This window comes from Doryrhamphus excisus, linkage group LG16 (genome assembly GCF_037039965.1).
Source record: "Doryrhamphus excisus strain RoL-2023G ecotype Guam linkage group LG16, RoL_Dexc_Guam_v1.1, whole genome shotgun sequence".
In the NCBI taxonomy this organism is placed as follows: domain Eukaryota; kingdom Metazoa; phylum Chordata; class Actinopteri; order Syngnathiformes; family Syngnathidae; genus Doryrhamphus; species Doryrhamphus excisus.
In genome coordinates this window covers 3,294,981-3,316,065 of record NC_136372.1, presented here as the reverse complement: position 1 = coordinate 3,316,065, position 21,085 = coordinate 3,294,981, and the positions used below count along the sequence as shown (strand labels likewise).

Genomic DNA, 21,085 nt, shown 5'->3' with positions numbered 1-21,085 from the left:
ACATCCATGAATTCTGCACATCGCCAACTAGAGGCCTGGAATGCAGTTATTTTCCAGATCCACGTGAGTCGTTACACGAAACCTTTCGGAAAGCCAAAAGGAAAACTACCTCTTTTATCCCTCTCCTGTTAATTCAACGACCTCGCTCCGCATGTCAGCACGCTATACGATATCAGGTGGCGTGGAACAATAACCTTTGGAATTCACTCAGATACAAGACGTCGTCCCGAAGCAGATGGAAAACAAATCTGAAATGGGAATGAGCGACGCTCCCGTCCGTCAGGACCTCGTCTGAGCTTAGACGCCTAACAAAACAACAACACTGTCGGTCATCCGAGGACGACTCCGACGGGAATAAACACGTACGAGCAGGTAACAACGCTTTATAGGAGGAGTCTGGATGCTCGCCACTGGGATGGAACAAGTGATGCCGGCAAAGGAGAGAGTGGGGAAAAGAGATCCATAAGGAATGTCTGACTCAGGAAAGAAATGGAAAACACTGATTTCAACTGGCGGGGACTCACAACTGAAGACGGTGATGAAGACCTCGTCGAACTTTATTTTATCTTCATGTCAACGTGTCGTTTTTATCGCGTATGAAATCCCACAGAACGCTGAGTCACGCCGTGGTCGGCTGGTCGGTTTTCCGCGGAAAAAACCCCCAAAGAAATGTATATGATATGCTTGTATATTTTACATAACCATTAAAGATTCCATCCTGGCACTTTGGAAAAAAACCTCAACTTGCACTGAATTCCATTTTTTTTTCCAATATGGAGAAGACACTTATCTTTAAAGAGCGAATCAAGATGCAAGTTGGGGTCCGAAATCCCAACACGGACCACCAAGAAGTATCTCGACTACAAAATCAAACGTCATATTGTTATCTTTGTTATCTCCTGTAAACAGCATGAGAATTAGACGGGAATATTTGGCTATTTTTTTTTTAGAAAGTGCCGAAAATTCATCAGGAATCCGCAAGTGCGGAAAAAGCCATCAAAGTTTCACTTTTTCTTCTTTCCGAATGGAATCTTTTCGAATTACTTTTCCGAAAACAATAGTATAAGGCTGCACGGCGGTCGAGTGGTTAGCGCGCAGACCTCACAGACCCGAGTTCAATCCCACCCTCGGAAATCTCTGTGTGGAGTAACGGTAGAAAGCGGTACAAAATGAATGAATATTTAAGCATTATTAGAGCCCTCTAGACATGAAATAACAACCCTATATTGACTTTTAAACTTATATTACCCAAATTTGTAAATAAAAAGAAATAAAACCTTTTAGTGGCTGCACAGTGTACGAGTGCTTAGCACACAGGCCTCACAATTAGGAGACCTGAGTTCAATTCCACCCTCGGAAATCTCTGTGTGGAGTAACAGTAGAAAGCGGTACAAAATGAATGAATATTTAAGCATTATTAGAGCCCTCTAGACATGAAATAACAACCCTATATTGACTTTTAAACTTATATTACCCAAATTTGTAAATAAAAAGAAATAAAACCTTTTAGGGGCTGCACGGTGTACGAGTGCTTAGCACACAGGCCTCACAATTAGGAGACCCGAGTTCAATTCCACCCTCGGAAATCTCTGTGTGGAGTAACAGTAGAAAGCGGTACAAAATGAATGAATATTTAAGCATTATTAGAGCCCTCTAGACATGAAATAACACCCCTATATTGACTTTTAAACTCTTATTACCCAAATTTGTAAATAAAAGGAAATAAAACCTTTTAGTGGCTGCACGCTGTATGAGTGCTTAGCACACAGGCCTCACAAATAGGAGATCCGAGTTCGATTCCACCCTCATGCATCTCTGTGTGGAGTTTCCATGTTCTCTCCGTGCGTGCGTGTTTTTTTTCTTCCGGGTATTCCGGTTTCCTCCCACATTCCAAAAACATGCTAGGTTAATTAGCGACTCCAAATTGCCCATAGGTATGAATGTGAGTGTGAATGGTTGTTTGTCTATATGTGCCCTGTGATTGGCTGGCCACCAGTCCAGGGTGTAACCCAACTCTCGCCCAAAGAAAACTGGGATAGGCTCCAGCACCCCCACGACCCTTGTGCCTGTTGTGGGATAATTCAAACTTGCATGGCTAGGTTAATTAGCAAATGAATGAATATTTAAGCATTATTAGAGCCCTCTAGACATGAAATAACACCCCTATATTGACTTTTAAACTCTTATTACCCAAATTTGTAAATAAAAGGAAATAAAACTTTTTAGGCGCTGCACGGTGTGTGAGTGGCTAGCACACAGGCTTCACAAATAGGAGACCCAAGTTCAATTCCACCCTCGGCCATCTCTGTTCTGGAGTCCCCCATTCCAAAAACATGCTAGGTTAATTAGCGACTCCAAATTATCCATAGGTATGAATGTGAGTGTGAATGGTTGTTTGTCTATATGTGCCCTGTGATTGGCTGGCCACCAGTCCAGGGTGTACCCCGCCTCTCCCCACAAAGACAGCTGGCATAGACTCCAGCAACCCCCGCGACCCTCGTGAGGAAAAGCACTAGAAAACGAATGAATATTTAAGCATTATTAGAGACCTCTAAACATGAAATAACACCCCTATATTGACTTTTAAACTCTTATTACCCAAATTTGTAAATAAAAGGAAATGTGTTCTTGTAAAAAGGTTAACTAAGGCTCAACTGATACAACGGTGCATTCAGGTTCCTTGTGAAAATCATCTTCTACTATGAGCGTCTCGTTGAAACTGGACGCCGTTTGAATATGGAAAACTGGCTAATGGACGCACACTTGGAAAAATACAAGCGGGAAGTCATCCTCACGTGTTAATGCGTCACTAGGAACACATTCTAGACACATTTGCATTTTTTGTTTGTACACACAAACCAAAAGTGTGGTTAAATAAAAGCCACATCAGTGAAGACGCCACGGAACTTCAAGGATTGTATTCCCACGCAGCTATAAGATAAGCAGACAGACAAAGCATGCCTCCGGCTTGTGTAAAGGTTCAATATGTACACTCCACTTTAAGTCATATTTGCACTTGAACATATCATCATAGAATGTGCTTGAAGGCAAAGGTGAAGGACATTGTGTTTTGACTTATAGCTCTGTTTTTAACTTCACTTTACACGCATGTTTGCATTTTTCATCATGTCAGAGTTCAGAGTGTTTGCTACTGTTGATATGTTTTCATAGAAGGTTTTAAAATAAATTAAAATGTAAAAAAAAAAAAAAAGCATAAAAAACACACAGCAACAACAGGCCAACAAGAGTGGAATGACGAAGGGAGCTAAATAAGCACACAGGTGGGGGAAGCCATGACACAACAGGTGAGGAGCGTTAACAATCAAGCACAAAATCACTCTGAAAACAGAGACGCTGACAGTACACCATGCACAATTTATAAAAAAAATATGCAACGACTAAGAAAATGTGTATTATTATGACGTTTTAAGTAGGATCCAAACTATTTTTGGTAAAAAATTGAGCATTTTCAAGTATAAAAATGTCTAAATTAACTACAATAACAATATAAAGGCATTCAGAAGACACATTCAAAGACGTTGATAAAAAAAAAAATGCAACGACTAAGAAAATGTGTATTATTATGACATTTTAAGTAGGATCCAAACTATTTTTGGTCGAAAATTGAGCATTTTCAAGCATAAAAAATGTCTAAATTAACTGCAATAACAATATAAAGGCATTCAGAAGACACATTCAAAGACGTTGATAAAAAAAAAAAATGCAACGACTAAGAAAATGTGTATTATTATGACGTTTTAAGTAGGATCCAAACTATTTTTGGTCAAAAATTGAGCATTTTCAAGTATAAAAAATGTCAAAATTAACTGCAATAACAATATAAAGGCATTCAGAAGACACATTCAAAGACGTTGATAAAAAAAAAAATGCAACGACTAAGAAAATGTGTATTATTATGACGTTTTAAGTAAGATCCAAACTATTTTTGGTCAAAAATTGAGCATTTTCAAGCATAAAAAATGTCAAAATTAACTGCAATAACAATATAAAGGCATTCAGAAGACACATTCAAAGACGTTGATAAAAAAAAAAATGCAACGACTAAGAAAATGGGTATTATTATGACGTTTTAAGTAAGATCCAAACTATTTTTGGTCGAAAATTGAGCATTTTCAAGTATAAAAAATGTCCAAATTAACTGCAATAACAATATAAAGGCATTCAGAAGACACATTCAAAGACGTTGATAAAAAAAAAAAAATGCAACGACTAAGAAAATGTGTATTATTATGACATTTTAAGTAAGATCCAAACTATTTTTGGTCGGAAATTGAGCATTTTCAAGCATAAAAAATGTCAAAATTAACTGCAATAACAATATAAAGGCATTCAGAAGACACATTCAAAGACGTTGATAAAAAAAAAATGCAACGACTAAGAAAATGTGTATTATTATGACGTTTTAAGTAGGATCCAAACTATTTTTGGTCGAAAATTGAGCATTTTCAAGCATAAAAAAATGTCAAAATTAACTGCAATAACAATATAAAGGCATTCAGAAGACACATTCAAAGACGTTGATAAAAAAAAAATGCAACGACTAAGAAAATGTGTATTATGACGTTTTAAGTAGGAGTAGGATACAAACTATTTTTGGTCGAAATTGAGCATTTTCAAGCATAAAAAATGTCTAAATTAACTGCAATAACAATATAAAGGCATTCAGAAGACACATTCAAAGACGCTGATAAAAAAAAAAATGCAACGACTAAGAAAATGTGTATTATTATGACATTTTAAGTAGGATCCAAACTATTTTTGGTCGGAAATTGAGCATTTTCAAGCATAAAAAATGTCTAAATTAACTGCAAGACTGGTGGCCAGCCAATCACAGGGCACATATAGACAAACAACCATTCACACTCACATTCATACCTATGGACAATTTGGAGTCGCTAATTAACCTAGCATGTTTTTGGTACCCATTCAAACTCGTCCAAAAAAACTCTAAATCAAGAATTGAATGGTGGTCTAAAAAAAAAAAAAAAAAAAAAAAAAAAAACGCTTGTGTGCCGCAGGTTGCACACCCCTGCTTCAAGAACAAGAACAATATAGCAACTTTAAGCGTGACGGCAAGGCCAGCTGTCGCCGCCGTGCCGCTCTAGCAACTCCACAAACAGCAGGTACATGTGTCCGTATGTCACCAGAAGGTCAAAGGTCAGCGGGCGCCCGCTGAAGCGCGGCGGTGTTGTTTGGTGTCGTTGAGGCGGGTATCAACACGCTATCCTTCAAAAGGTCAGCATAATATTAGGAACATTAGGATCTCCAACAGGTGGTCCTTCCCTTAAACCGCAGGAGGTCTTAATCTTTAGAACCACCTGCTGGAAAGAAAACCTGTCTGGGTCCACCATGGCACCCCTGGTTTTCAATTTGCAGGGGTACCGAATAAGAGGGGCGTCAATGGGAGTGGGCCTTTCTGCATTATTCATGAACTTTATTAACAATAACAAAAAAAAAAAAAAAAAACAACAGAAGGACAGCTTGCCCCCACAGCCGCCCCCCCCACCAGAATGTGGACCCTCACCGGGGTTGGAGTCAAAGGTCAAGGCAGTGGTGTGAATTCTCCTTTTTTGCTTTTACACCCCATAATGGATATCTATAATCAATATCAAAAGAAACCAATCTGCAGAAAAGTTAGTTAGCCAAAGTTAGCCAAACAACATCATCCCTTCCTGAGATGTTTGGACGCATGAGAAATTCCCGACAGGAATTTTTTTTTCCATCTTGTCTCGTTGCTGCTGTTGGGCCTCCCTTTTAAACAACCCCTCCTTTAAAAGACCCCCCAGGGAGACAGCCATAGAGCTAGTATGACTTATAACTCACGTCAGCAGCTATTGTGGCACCACAACCCATCTAATTACGTTAGTACTACAACCTTTCTTAATGTATTCCTTCAATCTTTTTGTTTTTAAATGACATTTAAAAAGCACTTGAATTGTTAAAGGGCTCGTCTGGAGATCATTGCTGAGGCTGAATGGGAACATAAAACACCCTGGCAGGGATTCACATGGACCTCTGGACGGTGTTGAATTCATTCAGAGTTGTAGTATTTTATTTTTATCAATGGAGCCTCTTCAGCAAAGAGAATAATCCCTTCTTTGTGTGTCCATTGAGACGCTGAGGAAAGGCGACTGTCCAAAACGTGGGGTTACTGTTTGGACCGTCACTCAGCTCAATGACACTCGTTCACGGGGGTCCCGGCCAGGAAGCGGCCACAGACAGCTGTTTGACTTGTCTTGTCTCGTGAGCGTCGCGATGGAGACTGTTTGGGGACGCCAAGAATGCAGCACCCATACGATGGATCTCCAGGAATCCCCCCCGACTGACGCAAAAGGCCGCTGTCACCTTTCTGCTAAACTTGAAGTGAAGCTGAGATAAAGAAAAAGTTGTCTTCCGGACGGAGGTTGACCCGAGTGAAAAGATGCTGTTTTATATTTACATTTTTAACTATATATAAGTATTAGTGCTGTCAAAGTTGACGCGTTTTAAATAATGGCCCAAAGTTCCCAAATTGATATCTGTTTACATAAAATTTTATGTAATTATCGTTGTAGTTGCACATTGAATTGTTTCCCACAAAAGAAAATTCAGAGATTTATATCTGATATTAAATGTGATTAATTCTGCGTTAACTATTGGCAAAAAATGCGATAAATCACTATCAATTATTTTAAACGCTTGACAGTCCTAGTCAAACTATATCACTTTTTTGATTTCCCCTACTTATTATAAATAAAAACGTATTTCCATCTGCGATTAAATGCGATTAATTGTGAGTTAACTATGGACCCAAAAAATGCAATTAATCACAATCAATTATTTCAAATGCTTGACAGTCTGAGTCAAACTATATCACTTTTTTGATTTCCCCTACTTATTATAGATAAAAACGTATATTTCCATCTGCGATTAATTGTGGGTTAACTATGGACAAAAAAATGCAATTAATCACAATCAATTATTTTAAACGCTTGACAGTCCTAGTCAAACTATATCACTTTTTTGATTTCCCCTACTTATTATAGATAAAAACGTATTTCCATCTGTGATTAAATGCAATTAATTGTGAGTTAACTATGGACCCAAAAAATGCAATTAATCACAATCAATTATTTTAAATGCGTAACAGTCCTAGTCAAACTATATCACTTTTTTGATTTCCCCTACTTATTATAGATAAAAACGTTTTTCCATCTGTGATTAAATGCAATTAATTGTGAGTTAACTATGGACAAAAAAATGCAATTAATCACGATCAATTATTTTAAACGCTTGACAGTCCTAGTCAAACTATATCACTTTTTTGATTTCCACTACTTATTATAGATAAAAACGTATTTCCATCTGCGATTAAATGTGATTAATTGTGAGTTAACTATGGACCCAAAAAATGCTATTAATCACAATCAATTATTTTAAATGCGTAACAGTCCTAGTCAAACTATATCACTTTTTTTATTTCCACTACTTATTATAGATAAAAACGTATTTCCATCTGCGATTAAATGCAATGAATTGTGAGTTAACTATGGACAAAAAATGCAATTAATCACGATCAATTATTTCAAATGCTTGACAGTCCTAGTCAAACTATATCACTTTTTTTATTTCCCCTACTTATTATAGATAAAAACGTATTTCAATCTGCGATTAAATGCGATTAATTGTGAGTTAACTATGTACCCAAAATGCGATTAATCACGATTAAATATTTTAATTCAGCCCTAATATGTATCAATAACAACGTCATTTAGCTATATTAGCAAATCCAGCTTTAGCAAACTGGCTTTTACAAATGTTTACATGTAACGATGTAAATACTAAAGATACAAAAACTAGTGATATCGTCAAGCACGTACACAATTTAGTGCCCCAATGAAAAAAAAATAAAAACTTTATTGACAGTTATGGATATTTTTCCATCACTTTCTAAAACAACAAAAAAACAGCCAAGACATGTCCTCGTTTCCCAGGACATTTGGTCACCACCATCTGTACATTTGAACAGCAACATCATGCTAGGTGAGCCTATTTGCTGAAAATAAATAATCAAACTTACTGACTGACAATTTATTTTAAGATGTGTAGCGAAGCCTGCTTTATTTATTTTTATTTTTTTATTTTTTTTAAACAAATCTTTTTTTCCGGGGAAGTGGTGGGTCCATGAGGGCGAAGTTTTTTCCTTCATGACCCTCGTGACTTCAAACGTCAATTTCAAACGCGACCATTTGAGTGCCTCTCGGCGCAAACGAGAGAAAACAGACAAAATGATCTGACACATTTGTAGGTTAAATAAAAGGCAAATAAAGTAAAGATATTAAAGACATTCACACTCACATTCATACCTATGGACAATTTGGAGTCGCTAATTAACCTAGCATGTTTTTGGAATGTGGGAGGAAACCGGAGTACCCGGAGAAAACCCACTCATGCACGGGAAGAACATTCAAACTCCATACAGAGATGGCCGAGGGTGGAATCGAACTCGGGTCTCCTAGCTGTGAAGCCTGTGTGTTAACCACTCTTACACGGTGCAGCCCCTGAAAGGTTTTATTTCCTTTTATTTACAAATTTGGGTAATAAGAGTTTAAAAGTCAATATAGGGGTGTTATTTTGTGTCTAGAGGGCTCTAATAATGCTTAAATATTCATTCATTTTTTGCCGCTTATTGTCACGGGGTGCTGGAGCCTATCCCAGCTGTGTTCAGGCAAGAGGCGGGGTACACCCTGGACTGGTGGCCAGCCAATCACAGGGCACATATAGACAAACAACCATTCACACTCACATTCATACCTATGGACAATTTGGAGTCGCTAATTAACCTAGCATGTTTTTTTTGGAATGTGGGAGGAAACCAAAGTACCCGGAGGAAACCCACGCATGCACGGGGAGAACATGCAAACTCCATACAGAGATGGCCGAGGGTGGAATCGAACTCGGGTCTCCTAGCTGTGAAGCCTGTGTGCTAACCACTCTTACACGGTGCAGCCCCTGAAAGGTTTTATTTCCTTTTATTTACAAATTTGGGTAATAAGAGTTTAAAAGTCAATATAGGGGTGTTATTTCATGTCTAGAGGGCTCTAATAATGCTTAAATATTCATTCATTTTTTGCCGCTTATTGTCACGGGGTGCTGGAGCCTATCCCAGCTGTGTTCAGGCGAGAGGCGGGGTACACCCTGGACTGGTGGCCAGCCAATCACAGGGCACATATAGACAAACAACCATTCACACTCACATTCATACCTATGGACAATTTGGAGTCGCTAATTAACCTAGCATGTTTTTTTGGAATGTGGGAGGAAACCGGAGTACCCGGAGAAAACCCACGCATGTACGGGGAGAACATGCAAACTCCACACAGAGATGGTCGAGGGTGGAATTGAACCCTGGTCTCCTCGTTGTGAGGTCTGCGCGCTAACCACTAGACCGCCGTGCCCTGATTTCATTTTTAAAACATAATGAAAACATTAATTCATTGATTTTTTACCGCTTATCCTCACGAGGGTTGCGGGGGTGCTGGAACCTATCCCAGTTGTTTTCGGGCAAGAGTCAGGGTACACCCTGGACTGGTCACCGACCAATCACAGGGCCATAATGAAACAGAACGACATTATATGTACTTTTTGAAGACTTTTTGTTTTTGTTTACTTTACTTTATTTGCCTTTTATTTAATGTGCCTGACCCTGTATTACTGTAGCCACTTTTTGCATCATAAGTGTGGTGACCTCTGTAAGGTCATTATAACCAATCAGAGGCCAAGTCTTCCAGTCAGTAGCCATGTTGGTGTGGCCTGTTATGCTATTATCTAACAGGCTTCCGTATGATGACTGATGACATCCCACGCGTCATTCTTTGGGAAAGTCTGTACGGTATGTTGCTTATAAATACTAATCGTCTCCCTTATAAACTTAAATGATAGCTCCAGTTGCTTATGTAACTCTCTCCCGGGCGGCCCTCATAACATTCCTATCACCTTTATGCTATCCGCTCCCAATGGGGACGTCTGAGAAAATGTCACGGTAACCTCTTCGGTACCGCGGTTCACAAACATCCGCAGTGAAATGATATGTAAGAACGGATAAAAACAGCGGCCGCGGTATCCCGGTCCGTTGGCGGTTTTATGAGGAAATTATGTGAGAAAGTGATAAGAGCCAGATGGTTCTTGGGAATGTTTTGGGAAAAAGAGGTCATGTCAATGAAACGACTTACATAATGTAAAGACTACCGTAATCAAATTGAACGGCTAACTTGATCTGCATCCCGGCACTTTTGATGTCATGGCGACAAAAACAAGTCATTCCCAACAGCTTGACTCGTGTGAAAATCAGGAGGTGGCAGCCAGGCTATTTATTGTATCTTTTGTTTAACGACCGATGACAACAAAGTTGACGCTGACTCCGGGGAAGAAGAAGAAGAACTAAACGGTGACAACCAGGAGAACGATGCCAGCAATGAAGACGGGTGACATTTCTGCGAGGGAGGAGATCTGGCTGAGCTCATAACGAGCATGACCGGCTGTCAGGAGGCCGTGAGAGCGCTCGCGCCGCACAAAGGATGCTGAGGAAATATGATGTGAATGTGAAAAGGGCTCGTGTGAAGTGAAAGCCCAGGAATGAAGCGACGGCAGCGTTGACATTGTTGTTTTTGTTGTTAACCTTCACTTCCATTTTACAAACCTCGCATAGATTGCATAAGACATCATTCCTGAATGCTTTCCGTCTGGTCTATCCCTGCATACAGTATGAACCGCGGTTCACCGAATGAGACTCGAGTGCGCGAGGCATCGTGTCGCGTCGACCAACATACATTCAAACAGAAGCTCCACAAGCAATCCCTCAATATATAAACAAAATGGCGGTATTTTTCTTTCTCCATCATTTGCTGTTATCTCCTAGCCTCCTATTTTATTTTCCAGACCTAACTGTGATTGGACAATATCCAGGAAGTAGTATTCCTAGCAATATTTTCATATATAAAGCATAAAAAACCTGTTTATGACCTTTATAAATTAGAGAGTTATAAACATCAAATAACACCCCTATAGTCATCTTTTGAGAAAACATAATAAAATAAAACAAGCCATTTAAGAGTTGGTTTTTAGTTTTATGTCGGTAACGGTCGCATAATTAGACCGAGTGGTTAGCACACACGCCTCACAGCTAGGTGACCCGAGTTCGATTCCACTCTCGGTAATCTTTGTGTGGAGTTTGCATGTTCTCCCCGTGCATGCGTGGCTTTTCCTCCCATATTCCAAAAAATGCTAGTTTAATTAGCGACTCCAAATTGTCCATAAGTATGAATGTGAGTGTGAATGGTTGTTTGTCTATATGTGCCCTGTGATTGGCTGGCCACCAGTCTAGGGTTGTAACCCAACTCTCGCCCGAAGACATTTGGGATAGGCTCCAGCAGCCCCACGACTCTCGTGCCTGTTGTGTGTCTCACTGAATATTACAGTAACATTACTGACACCTAGTGACCAGTGTAGAACACTACACTTCATCAACGTCTTTGAATGTGTCTTCTGAATGCCTTTATATTGTTATTGCAGTTAATTTAGACATTTTTATGCATGAAAATGCTCAATTTTGATCAAAAATATGTAAAATGTGCACATTTTTGACTAATAATTGGCAGAATTTAACCAAAAAACATATAAAAAACTGTGATAGTGGTGAAGGTTAGCAGTACATTTGGCTTATTATGTTCTTTGATGTAGTATAAATCATTTGCTGTACACAACAGCCTCCAAACTTCTATTTCAAGCACATCGATATAATTGATCTAATCTGCATGAATCTACACCGCCAGCGTTTGAGAACAACAGGAAGTCACAAACGAAGAGGCCAAGCTTTTCAGCATAATACGCACGTGGCGCTGCTATTTTTTGCATTTGTGGTGAAACGTCCTGTTGTGTCTACATACCTCAGGATGACTTTCCACTCAGGCAGTAAACACAGACGGTGTCTTGGCAACGGGTGGAGTCGTGCTGATTCCGAGGTCAGGCATGTGTGAAAAGAAGACATAGGATCAGTAGTAGACAAAAGCAAAATGAAGAGGAAACGTTGTGCGAAAACTGGATGACTTCTCTTCATGGGAACTTATTTCCAAGTATTATAAAATACCCACGCCACCCGTCACCTCACCATTGTTTTTGTTTACCCGAGCTACGCAATCGAAACACAGAATCCTTCTTGGGCTGAAAAAACCATAAACCTGTATTCTGTATATTACTGTATACTGTATACTGTATACTGTATGCGTTCCTCTCAAGGGACAATACCACAGGAAGTCAACTTGGATATACTTTAGAATAGTCATTGTATAGCTTGTATTGTATCGTGTTTTGTGTACAACCAAGTATCATTGTGGTAGCATTATGAGCCGGAGCTGCACGAGTGCTGCCAGCACTGGGAAACTGTGCGGCCAATGGAAGGAAGGAAGGAAAGAACAAAGAAAGGAAGGAAGGAAAGAACAAAGGAAGGAAGGAAGGAAAGAACGAAGGAAGGAAGGAAGGAAGGAAAGAAGGAAGGATAGAAGGAAGGAAGGAAGGAAGGAACAAACGAAGGAGGTTGGATGGAAGGAAGGAAGGAAGGAAGGAAAGAACAAAGGAAGGAAAGAACGAAGGAAGGAAGGAAGGAAGGAAGGAAGGAATGAACGAAGGAAGGAAGGAAGGAAGGATGAAAGGAAGGAAGGAAGGAAAGAATGAAGGAAGGATAGAAGGAAGGAAGGAAGGAAAGAACGAAGGAAGGAAGGAAGGAACAAATGAAGGAAGGATGGATGGATGGAATGAAGGAAGGAAGGAAGGAAGGAAGGAGGGAAAGAATGAAGGAAGGAAGGAAGGAAAGAACGAAGGAAGGAAGGAAGGAAAGAGCAAAGGAAGGATGGAAGGAAGGAAGGAAGGAAGGAACGGAGGAAGGAAGGAAGGATGAAGGAAGGAAGGAAGGAAGGAAGGAAGGAAGGAAGGAAGGAAGGAAGGAAGGAAAGAATGAAGGAAGGATGGAAGGAAGGATGAAAGCAAGTAAGTACGTAAGGAAGGATGGAAGGAAGGAAGGAAGGAAGGAAGGAAGGAAGGAAGGAAGGATGAAGGAAGGAAGGAAGGAAGGAAGGAAAGAAAGAAAGAACGGAGGAAGGAAGGAAGGAAGGAAGGATGGATGGATGGAAGGAAGGAAGGAAAGAACGAAGGAAGGAAGGAAGGATAGAAGGAAGGATGTAAGTAAGAATGTAAGGAAGGAAGGAAGGAAAGAAGGAAGGAAGGAAAGAAGGATGGGAGCTGGGGTTACAAAATCTTCCATCAAGGGCTAGTAGAACTACACCATATTTCATTTTGGGCCAACCAAAAAACAAACATGTGTCACAAACGGCCCAGAGGCCTCACGTTGGACACCACTGTTCTGAAGTATTGTCCGTACTGAAAGGAAGAGACCGTTTCCCATAACTTTACGCCGCTATTTCCTGGTATACAAACTGGTTCTATGGAATGTCCAATGCAGTCGGTCAAGGCAGCGGCCCAGTGGGTCCAAAGTGACATCAAGGCCACGCCCCCTCGACCATCCATGAATCCAAAAAGTCCGGGAAAACGAATCAAATGATGATTTTAAACGCACACACAAAAAGCCATAAAAGAGATGCTGACTCTGCGTCAATGAACATGCTCATACTTTCCACACGTGCTCTCCCGTTTCACCCGCTGATGACTTTAGCAGCAAAGCCCAAAGCTCCCGATCCCAGTGAACCTTTCACTCTCTCATGAAACCTGCCACTCAGTCCTTGAACATCTCAGTTCTCCTCCTGGTTCTCACGGGAGTCAACCTGAGTCTCTTAATGCTTTTTGCACGACTCGGGATGTTTTCTATTTTTACCATCAACATGAGCCTGACCCATGGCAGGTTTATTTTGGAAATTGGGGACCCCCAGTGGCTCATGCTGTACGAAAGGGAAGACTCTCCCATCATGCATGCGGAAAGGAAGAATCTTTGGGGGTTGAAATAATGATAGACTGCAGGTTTTGCTGGATTTTCAATGTGTTCTACTGTGAAGGTCAGACAATATACACAAACAAATGAAGGCTTACTATTCAATACAATGCTACCAAAGCATAATATTTTACTCTATTTATAGCATACTGTCACTTAAATGTAGCCTCACCTGCAATGATTCAAGTGTAATAAGAAGTTCCGCCCTGTCTTGGCTCCTGGACCTCTTTTCAGTGGGTCTTGGATCTCTTCCTGTGGGGGGAAAAAAATAAATCATACAAAAATAATCCTGGGCTTGACAGAACATAGTCAGTCATAATAACGCTTACAGAACAACATACATTGTATTTTATCATATCTATATTCGGCATCCAACCCTCAAGTCATGCTGGGTAATCTCACAGGCCAAACAGTCAAACTGTGAGCGAGTGAGACGTCTCACACTTTGTCAGCTCAAAATAAGATTTGTTTATTTTGGGGCTGTCAATCGATTAAAATATTTGATCGTGATTAATTTCATTTTGACCATAGTTAACTCGCAATTAATCACATTTAATCGCAGATGAAAATAAGTTTCTCTGTATATCTCTGTATTATTTAAAAAAATACATTCAACAAGCATATTTTTGTATTACTATTTTTCTTTATTATTAGCATATTAGCTCTAAAACTCGCCAACAAACGTTCAGCAAATCCAAAATGTGAGCTAGCGAGACCTCTCACACTAACATGTTTTTGTTTGTCAGCTCAAAATAAGATTTATTTTGGGGCTGTCAATTGATTAAAATATTTGATTGTGATTAATTTCTTTTTTTGCCATAGTTAACTCACAATTAATTGTATTTAATCGCAGATGGAAATAAGTTTTTAACTATAATAAGTGGGGGAAATCTCTGTATATCTCTGTATTATTAAAAAAAATACAGCCAGCAAGCATATTTTTGTATTACTATTTTTCTTTATTATTAGCATATTAGCTCTAAAACTCGCCCACAAACGTTCAGCAAATCCAAAATGTGAGCGAGTTTGTTTATTTTGGGGTTGTCAATCGATTAAAATATTTGATCTTGATTTTGGCCATAGTTAACTCACAATTAATCGCATTTAATCGCAGATTGAAATACGTTTTTATCCATCATAAGTGGGGGAAATCTCAGTAAATCTGTGTATTATTTTAAAAGATACAATATATTTAATAATATTTTTGTATTACTATTTTTTATTATTAGCATATTAGCTCTAAAACTCGCCCACAAACTTTAAGCAAATCCAAAATGTGAGCGAGTGAGACCTCTCACATTGACACAAACATGTCAGCTCAAAATAAGATTTGTTTATTTATGATACTGGTTTTAAATTGTAAATATTTGTGAGTAAAAAAAAGCCTATTTAGGAACAATCAGAAAGGATTATTATTCCAAATTTGCCTCAATGCAGCTTTCCTTAAATGAAAATAACTAAAACACAGGGTAATAGTCATACATTTTCATGTTTCATGATACTCCAGGGCTTTGGTTTCTACATCAGACCCAAAGAGAAGTCTCACATTGTTCATACGAACCAGTCATGATGACTATTTCTCTTGTCAGACTCAGCACATCTTCATCTACCCATCATTCTCACGTGGGACGTCCTGTCTTCTTCCAGCATGGAAGACAAGCCTCACATTGTGCCAGTTCATGTGTCTCTGCGCTGGAAATAGAACTTCTTCTCCAATGTGACCTGAAGTCATGCACGGAGGGTGGGGGGGGGGGGGGGGGGGGAGCACATGGCTCGACACTGGGGAGACGTTACTTGATAATCCTCAAGCACCGGGTCAGACTCCATCATTCCTTTCTTCAAGCGTGGAATGCTACTGCTGGCACAAACTTGCTGTCTTACATTCCTGACAAACTCAGCACCTTTCCATAGGAAGTCAAGAAGACCTCAGGAGTTCAAGGGTGACGTTCAGGAGGTGTTTATGGACTTTTTCCAGACGTCTTAGCGCACTGTAGGAAATTGTATACTCCAGGTGATAGACTGAGCCATTATTAAATGAGGAGTTGAAAGTTTCACTACTAGAATTTGTTTTTTCACTTAAGGCTAAAGCCAGTGTTTGTTTTTCTGTAAAAAAAGATGATGAATATGTGAAATAAAAAACAAATATAAAGGTAAACAAACTCATTACTCCAACTTCAATGAGCTAACAACTCAATTAACAACCATTATCAGGTGAAACTACTGTACATAGGTATGGAATGTATGTCGATTGTTTATTGTTTTTTTTTTTTAACACCACTTCCTGTTAGACCGTGAGAGCGAAACAAGACATGAAATATGGTTTTCTTTTCACTTGGATATTTTTTCACATGCTTTAATGTGTTCACATTAATAATTGCATTTTTTTTTTTGCTCTGTTTTATTCCTGTATAGCACATTTTTGCAATTATTTATACCCTCAGATGAGCATTTTTTTATTTATATGTGGAATAATTTCTGCTGAATTAATAAAGATAACACAAAAATAATGCAAACATAACATTTTTATGTATTTATACAATATATTTATTTATTTATAATGAATTTTAACATTGGACTGAGTCAGGCAAAACTGTAAATATTATATATACAAGATGATATTAACATATTTGCTCTAATTCGTATCATAAATCAATATTATTTATTTTATATTAATATTAATTAAAATTAATATTTAAAAAAAACACATCTTGGTCTATCCTGATGTTTTCTATGGAGGCCTCATGTTAAGACAGTCTGCTTTTTGTGGAAGGTTTCATGACGTTTTGCTGCCCCCTACTGTTACTTTTTTGTTAGTGCACCTCTCAAAACCATCTTTGCTACTCCAGGTGGAGCTTCTTTCAAGTATTCCATGGAGTAAATAAGGTCCTGACCTTCCCAGATGTCTCTAAATCCAAGAAGAAAAAAACAACAACCAAAAGCGGCAAGGACATGAGAAAAAACGGGAGGACTGCAGGTGTTTGATGATAGGAAGATGTTTGGAGAAGAAATGGCCTTGTGAGGCGAGAGATAGGGGAAAAGAGTGACTGAGAAGCGTCTTCTCCTTCACACGGCGTCATCACCATGGACAAGAAGGTGGTGTTGATCACCGGCTGCTCGTCTGGCATCGGCCTCAGCCTGGCGGTCCGTTTGGCCTCTCACCCGGATCAGATGTTCAAAGGTCAGCAAACAATGAACACGTAAAAAAAACAATGCTGTCAACGCATCGTCTTTGTGTTTAGTGTACGCCACCATGAGGAACCTGGCCAAGAAGGAACGTCTTCTGGAGTGCGTCAAAGGTCTGCACAAGGACACCCTGGAGGTTCTTCAGATGGACGTCACAGACCACCAGTCCATCCTGGATGCCCGGGACAAAGTGGTGGAGAAACGGGTGGACATTCTGGGTGGGTTCTTCTCGCTCAGAAAAGTACTACCTTAATGTTCTCCCATTAGGATAGCATTGAGAAACAAATGTGATGATAACCATAGAAGAAGAAATTAATCTAAATGTCATATAGGAACGCAAAAGACACGTATCTGTCAGTGTCCTGGTTGCTCAGTACAATATGGCTAAGTTGATAATAGCCTCTTTTGCACAGAATTCCTGAAAAATCTCTCTGTGCCTTTCATACAGAACTCAGAGATGGCAGGATATTGCCATATTTCTTACTAAATTGACTTATTCCTCCTATTCTGTATTGGTGCAGTTCATACAGAAAATGGTGGAAAATGAAGGGTAAAAAGGGCAAATTATGATTTTATGAAATTATTTCTACTTTCATGAAAAATAAGGCTCCATTTTAGGGCTTCTTGGGTGTAACTGTGACATGTCTGCCATTTTGTTTAGTGTGCAACGCCGGTGTCGGTTTAATGGGTCCACTGGAGGTCCAATCGTTGGACTCCATGAAGCAGATTCTGGAAGTCAACCTTCTGGGAACGATCCAGACCATAAAGGCCTTCCTACCCGGCATGAAGGCTCAACGTGGGGGTCGTATTCTGGTCACGGGAAGCACCGGCGGTCTTCACGGTGAGAGCGGCTCTTCCTTATCACTGACGGATGGAAGTTTACCAAACATGTGTCCAGGTCTTCCTTTTAATGAGGTGTACTGTGCCAGCAAGTTCGCCGTGGAGGGGACGTGCGAGAGCTTGGCCATTCTCCTACAACGCTTCAACATCCAGTCAGTGTCCAAAAAAACATCTCGCCGAATATGAAATTGATTGATTGATAAAATCCCAACCTTGTAGTGTTAGTCTTATCGTGTGTGGCCCCGTCAATACTGACTTCCTGGTCAACCTGAAGAAGGCGGAGCTTGGGGATGAGTGCCTGCAACATGTCGACGCCCACACGCTTAGCCTGTATGAGAAATACCTGCAGCATTGTAGCCACGTTTTCCAAAACGCTGCACAGGACACCGAGGACATCGTAAAGGTATCGGGTGTTTTTTTTTATCACCACTAACGTTTTATAATATAATATTTCCCTCATTAAAATGGCAATCGGCTGATATCAGTATGAAAATGTGATATCGGACAATATCGGACATCCATAAAAAATAAACAAAACATTTATGTCATTCACAGGCCGCATTTGTCCTAATATTTCTAATATTTATACAAATTATCTGAATTTCACAGTTAAAAATTGCAAAAATAAATAAGAAATTGCATATTTGTGCTCCTGTTTCAGGTGTTTTTGGACGCCATACAGTCACACAAACCCGCCTTCAGATACTTCACCTGCGGGGCAGTGCCCCCCTTGATCGACATGAAGGTCACGCAGCTGGACGGCCTCGAGTACATCAACACCATGAGCAACCTCATGTTTACGTTTGCAGAAAAATAACATACATTTGTTGTATATTGTACTGCAATGTATAATTATCAATCATTTAACTCTATTTTTCACTTTTGTGGGGAAAAAATACAGCAATTAAATCTATATTAATGTTTTCTTCCTGTTTTTTCCCGTCTTCAATGAACCTGATGAGTTATTATGTAATAATTTGATATTACACCATAATGTGACACACCTATTGGTCCATTCATTCATTACTAACACATACAAAAATGTCAAACTTACCAACTCGTGCTGTGATTGGTCCAGAACCAGTGACGTCATCATCTTGGCTAGGAGTGAGAGAGAGAGAGACTCCGGCTAGCTGCTGGAACAAATCTACCGGCTGCTGTTGGACAAACTACTTTTTAAAAAAGACCTGCGGAAGTTTGATTTTTGAAAGTAAATCGAAGTAGTTATGTCCAGTAAATCGACGCCGCGGCTCGCCAGGTCTATTTTAGATGGTTTTCAAGTCCATACGAAGTTTGTTCGTGGGAACCTAAAACAAGGAAATGCAAGGTGAGTCTCGCGCGACGTTCATCATGAAAAGAACATCGTTTTAGATTAACATCAGCAGATTCCATCATTTATTGTTTCTGTTTTTTAAGTATTTTTTATTCTAATTACTAAACCATTGGTGTGTCGAATATTAAATGTTTTTTTTTTTTCATAAAAGTTTTAAGAAAAAAATATTTTTGCGTGAGGTTAGCTTTAGGTATAACTTCAAACAATACTCTGCCATAGTATACATACTCTACTATATTGTTATACATCCATGCAATACTGATTTAACATAATATAAATCTGTTGACGATGCTACAGTTATCGTATAATATACACACCAGACCATTTAAGGCTATATTATACAGAATTAAACCCAAAAGTACTATACTGTACCTTACCATACTGTACTATATCACATTATAACATATTGTAACATGTCATTGACTATCATACCTAACTACTACACTATCTCATACTTGACTATATCTTTTTATACCACATTCTACTGCTGTGTACTATATTATACCGTGCCACAACATACTATACTATGTAAAGTTATATCATAACATGCTATGCTCTGTACTGAAGCATACCAAAACATACTCTACTATACTATTCCATACCCGACTATACACTATATCACCCCTGCAGACATGTTGGTCCTGGTGGGGTACTGGGAACGTTGAGAAAGCCCAGTTTATCCCAGTGCGCCCCCTCCTACATCAAGACCCCCCACCGAAGCTTCATCAACTTGGCCGCTCCCATCAGCAGTCGTAGAACCGAGTACGCAGAGAGCCGCACCATTGGGTGAGTCCTTTTGAGCGGATGAGCGGAATAGACCGGAAAAAAAAAGAGTATTCTATTATTGCAGGTTCACACCCGAGCAGATGTACGGCGTGGTGGCCAGCGTGGAGCAGTACCAGCACTTTGTACCCTGGTGCAAGAAATCCCGTGTCGTCAAGGGGCGCGCGGGTGGCGACCTCCACGCCGAGCTGGAAATCGGTTTCCCGCCCTTGGTGGAGCGTTACACTTCTGAAGTCACCGTTATTCCGAACCACCAAGTCAGAGTACGTCTTTAATCCCAGGAATACATAACACTATCACACTAATAAGTTGTTTTTAACTTTATTGCTACTTTGTGTCGGTACATCAGGCTTTGTGTACTGACGGATCCCTGTTCAGCCATCTTGAAACGGTGTGGAGGTTCGCACCTGGACCCAAAAACGTACCCGAGTCCTGCAAAGTGGACTTTTATGTAAGTTCATTCAGTCAGCGAGTGCCATTTAAAAGGACATGTTGTTAAAGTTAGCAATGATTAGCTAGCTGAAAATAGCTTCTGTGATAAGAGTTAGTCCTCAGCGAGGATTAGCATCCAGGAAGTGGAGCGTTTTAACGAAGGGGGAGCGTCTTAAGTGGGATTAAGGGGGTAAAGAAAGACGACATCGCGGGTTAGATAACGAGACTTTTCATTTCCGCAGGTGTCGTTTGAGTTCAAGTCGCTGCTCCACTCTCGCCTGGCAAGTGTTTTTTTCGACGAGGTGGTCAAGCAGATGGTGTGCGCTTTTGAGTCCCGGGCGGCGGCGCTCTATGGGGGTCAGCAGGAGGCGCCCTTGAGGAAGGGTTCGTGGTGACGCCCCCCCTTGTTGCTCTGCTCTTTTTGGCTAATTTTGTATTTATTTGTAGTCTAATTTATTTCACTTGTATGTTCACAAATGTCTTCTATACTTTTTACTTAGTAGTTTTTTCAATTAAAA

At 39.8% G+C, this 21,085-nt stretch overlaps 2 protein-coding genes and 1 long non-coding RNA gene across 5 annotated transcripts in view; 2 read left to right on the top strand and 1 right to left on the bottom strand.

Annotated features, from left to right (window-relative positions):
• Positions 1 to 18,899, top strand: part of hsd17b1 (hydroxysteroid (17-beta) dehydrogenase 1) — a 34,270-nt gene extending 15,371 nt beyond the window's left edge. Inside the window, exons 1-6 of one of the 3 annotated variants that reach the window (XM_058048902.2) lie at positions 16,826 to 17,174; positions 17,236 to 17,397; positions 17,841 to 18,020; positions 18,078 to 18,171; positions 18,239 to 18,422; positions 18,681 to 18,899. In XM_058048902.2, the coding sequence (XP_057904885.2) occupies positions 17,078 to 17,174; positions 17,236 to 17,397; positions 17,841 to 18,020; positions 18,078 to 18,171; positions 18,239 to 18,422; positions 18,681 to 18,836 (873 nt within the window). In that variant the 5' untranslated portion in view covers positions 16,826 to 17,077 and the 3' untranslated portion in view covers positions 18,837 to 18,899. Of the gene's footprint in view, positions 1 to 16,825; positions 17,175 to 17,235; positions 17,398 to 17,840; positions 18,172 to 18,238; positions 18,423 to 18,680 lie in introns of those variants that run through there. The other 2 variants (XM_078797542.1, XM_078797541.1) reach the window with 2 other exon arrangements.
• On the bottom strand, positions 11,680 to 20,985 carry LOC144901906 (uncharacterized). The gene is made up of 3 exons (XR_013630067.1): positions 19,074 to 20,985; positions 14,169 to 14,248; positions 11,680 to 12,009 (listed from the first exon to the last, which is right to left on the bottom strand). It is a non-coding gene; the product is annotated as an uncharacterized LOC144901906 (long non-coding RNA).
• Positions 19,111 to 20,987, top strand: LOC131103047 (coenzyme Q-binding protein COQ10 homolog, mitochondrial). The gene is made up of 5 exons (XM_058048903.2): positions 19,111 to 19,346; positions 19,983 to 20,138; positions 20,203 to 20,398; positions 20,485 to 20,586; positions 20,810 to 20,987. The coding sequence occupies exons 1-5, from the start codon at positions 19,246 to 19,248 to the stop codon at positions 20,960 to 20,962; spliced, it is 708 nt and encodes a 235-aa protein (XP_057904886.2). The 5' UTR covers positions 19,111 to 19,245; the 3' UTR covers positions 20,963 to 20,987.
• Positions 20,988 to 21,085: the final 98 nt, after the last annotated feature.